General features: G+C 35.8%; 1 protein-coding gene across 1 annotated transcript; it reads left to right on the top strand.

Annotated features, from left to right (window-relative positions):
* Positions 1–283: 283 nt before the first annotated feature.
* Positions 284–3454, top strand: LOC111020973 (Ubiquitin-like superfamily protein). Its single transcript, XM_022297778.2, has 6 exons — positions 284–715; positions 1136–1235; positions 1394–1493; positions 1582–1670; positions 2709–2980; positions 3080–3454. The coding sequence occupies exons 1-5, from the start codon at positions 514–516 to the stop codon at positions 2935–2937; spliced, it is 720 nt and encodes a 239-aa protein (XP_022153470.1). The 5' UTR covers positions 284–513; the 3' UTR covers positions 2938–2980; positions 3080–3454.
* The last annotated feature ends 302 nt before the right edge of the window (positions 3455–3756 follow it).

The raw sequence follows: 3756 nt of genomic DNA, 5'->3' as shown, positions 1-3756 counted from the left end.
TTTGGTTCCTTTATTTTCATTTTTATCAAATTTATTTCGATCATAATTTTAACATAACACTTCACTCTGCAAAGTTTTTTTGAGAGGTAGTCATAAATTTGTATTAAAAGATTTCTATTGTGTAAAAATTTTGTGTTAAATTTTTTATTTATAGATATCGAAATTATTATTTTTTAAAAGCACAGATACCTAGAAAAGTAAGAAAACAATACAAAAATTCAAATGAATATTTTGGAAGCACAAAATACTAAAATAAACCATGGCTAGAGCAGTGAAGGGCCCACCTTTGTACACATGGCGAGAGAAGGGCGCGAGTAGTTTAAGCATTTGGAGTCGCGAGTGGCAATTGGTGGATTTAAAAATACAATTCTTAGCGCGAGTCCATTTGTAACGGTCCTCTCCATTTCAAAGCTCAAGAACCAAACCAACAAACTCCCCAAAAATCCCTTCGTTTTCCCTCCCTCTCCCCTTCTTCAAATTCACTCAAACCCTAGCTGCTGCAACAGCCTTATAATGCCAAGGATCGGCGGCCGAGAGAGGAGTAAGATCGGTAACTTATGGCGTTTCAACCGCTTCATTGATACCCGGTGTTTGGCTCCGCCGACTCTCGACGGAGACGGCGATGTCGACGCTCTCAGCCGGATGCCTTATCGCTTGCTTCCTCGCCAAGACCTCATTGATCTCTTCGTCTTGAAGCTCGATGGCTCTGTATTTGGTGATTCCTTCGCCGTTCTCGACCTTTTCTTTTTTCTTCTTTTCTGTCCATCACACCTGAGAACTCTGAATTAGATGATTTTCGCTTTTGCTCGAAAATTACTATCGGTCTCTTTTTTCGAGATGAGAGGTGAAAGTGCTTAAACGTAACTTGCTTAAGAGAATAGAATTGAATACTTTCTTGAGAACACTGTGCCGGAAAGCATTTAAAATGCGCGCCTAATTAAAGTGTTATGATATAGAAAAGTACAACATCGCGAAAATTAACTCTCGCGATTCCTCCACATTATTCCCCATTTTCCCCTGTTTATCGCTGTGGAGGACAAACGTACCAAGAAAATAACCTAAATTTTGATGCTACTTGCTCCCACTATCGTGTTAATTATAAATTTAATTGATTCTGTATGATTTGGCGCTCCAGGTGTTCGTGTAGCGCGCAATGGTACAGTAGCAGAACTCAAACGAGCGATAGAGGAAGTTTTTGTTTCACCCGGGGGGGATGAACATTGCAAGATTACATGGTAGTTTTGACACTAATGATTTTTTTTTTTTTGTTATGAGATTCTTGATTAATTTCGCTACCAATGATTTTGTTTTTGTTCCTTTTGGAGCTTAGTAAGTTTATTTTAGTTTTTTCGTGAATTTTTCTATTTCAACTATTAAATTTTATTGCTCTTAGGTCACTTGTATGGGGACATTTCTGTTTATGTTACGAAGGCCAAAATCTTATCGATGACAAAGCATGCATTAGAGTTTTTGGCATTAAAGATGGTGATCAGGTTTGTTGTGATGTGTCTCTTGCTTGTGCATTGAGTTAAATGCTGCTGCTCTCTAGCTTTTAATGTGTTGCTCTGTTATGTGACGCAGCTTCAGTTTATTAGGCATATGTCCATCAGCTGTTTACCAGTTAAGAGAGATAGAAAGAGCCAAACTGTTTCTTGCAGAACAGTGTTGTTGTAAGTTGTTCTCTCTAATGACTGCAGTTGCACATGAGTTTGTTTCAAGTAAAACAGTGTCGTTTTAGGTTGTTCTTTCTAATGGCTGCAGGAGCACATGTATGCCACTTCACGGGCAGATACCATTATAACTTCTGAACACAATGCTCAAAAGCTTACTTTAGGTTGTATCCATTACCAAGAAAGCAATGCACGTTGATAGAGATAGAGTCGGGAAAAAAAAGAAAAAAAAAAAAGATAAGCCCAATAAATAAGGACACCTGTCTATTAGTGCTTGTTACATGACATCTTTCACCAATTTGTGAAATATGGTTATTTCCACTGATTAAAAAATTGTACAAAGCTTCCTCCGAAAAAAATTGTACAAAAACCTTTAAATAGAAAGTTCATACAATGGGTGAAACCAAAAAACTGAAAAATAACTAAAATTCAATACACATGACACTATTTAAACTAAACATAATTAAACCATAACTATTTCTAACTGCTTAATACTTATTCAGATAACAGTTTTGAGTTCCATTGAGTTGGTGGCAGTCTGAAAAGTAAGAAAAATGTACAATTTGGAGGGCCTCCCCTGGGTTTGTGGAGGGGAAGTCAACATATTGCTTTGTAAATTCTTCAACTTTTTTTTAGAATCATATCCAAGATCGATTTTCCAGTGTTTCCACTTTACGTTGTCAGAAGTGCTGTTATCATATGTTAGGATCTACATTCACCATCCGATTAGCCTTTTATCATCTAGGACTATCATTCTCAATATACAATTTTTAATATTGAACAACTTTGTTCCAATATACAATTTTTAATATTGAACAATTTTATTCCTTTTCATTATCTTAATGAGAAGTTTGTATCGGGTTAAAAAAAATATATACAATTTTTAGTAACACGAAAACGTACTTCAATAGGCATATTTCAACAAACGGTGGGGAAGGCAAATATCTCAATATTTGCTTTTTTCTCCGCACCTTGATCCATGGTTTATTCTTGTACTGTTTACTCTGTTAGATAGTAAACTTATACTTCCTGTAAAAGTCTGCCACCAGAATCAAAATGTGTTGAAGACAATCAACTAGCCGGTCCAGATGATCCCGAGACTTATGAGGAAGTTCACGAGGATGGTTCCAATCAGGAGGAAGTTCCTATCCCTGGATTTCATCTAGCAAATTTCTTCAGAGGACGGTTCTTATATTCCAGGATATGGGGTTTTCTTAAGAGTGCATCAGAAGGCAGGAATCGGCCTTCTGGCTTCGGCATTACTTGACAATTGAACTTAGAGATGGACATGGAATAATACAGACTGCAAGGTAACTTAGCCTACCCATATGAAGTTATGAAACAACTTGTGCTATTCTCTGTTTTTTGCCACTAACTAAGAACAGGGCCTCGCCATTTTCTTAAACTAGGAGGTGCAGGGATTGAAACTCTAGGATTTGATTTATGGACATGACAACTTAGATTCTCTAAGCCTGGAAGAAGAATGCAAGGAGAGGGAAGATTGGCTCTGAATGTAAATATCAGCCTTGATTTGTTGTTGGATGATTCTGTAAAAAGTTGTTTTTCTTCCCTTCAAATTCACTTCTCTCTTTCCATCTTCTGTGTTAGCACTGAACTTAGGAAAATACTCTTCTTAAATATGGATAGGAAGTAAGTAAGTTTAAGGGCTTTGCGAGTCTGTTTTCAAAATAACTTTTTTGCTCTTAGAACAATGAATCTTTGTTTTGCGAACTTCTTTTCCCCAGTTCTTTTATTGTATTTAGTTTATTTTCGTTCATGAATAAGTTTTTTTTTCTCGTAAAATTAATGTATAAGCGTGGGGGTGACCAATTTTGTAACTCACAACACTGTACAGTTTTTTTTTTTTTTTTTTTTAATATGGGAGGATGGAGATTTGAACTTACTATTTTTTGGTCGATGAATTAGGTTCAAATTAACTATATATGTATCTTCTTAATTGAAAATTTTGACATTATTGTGCAGTTTTTTTATACAATGTGTGGGGATCAAGATTAGAACTTCGATTTTTTGATCGATGATATATAACTTAACCAATTGAGAACTATATTTCAATTGACTACATATG

The sequence above is a fragment of the Momordica charantia genome (assembly GCF_013281855.1).
Source record: "Momordica charantia cultivar OHB3-1 chromosome 8 unlocalized genomic scaffold, Mcharantia_2.0 BLBB01000008.1, whole genome shotgun sequence".
Lineage (NCBI taxonomy): Eukaryota > Viridiplantae > Streptophyta > Magnoliopsida > Cucurbitales > Cucurbitaceae > Momordica > Momordica charantia.
Note: the sequence above shows the minus strand (reverse complement) of the source record. Positions and strands in the feature narration are given on the sequence as shown.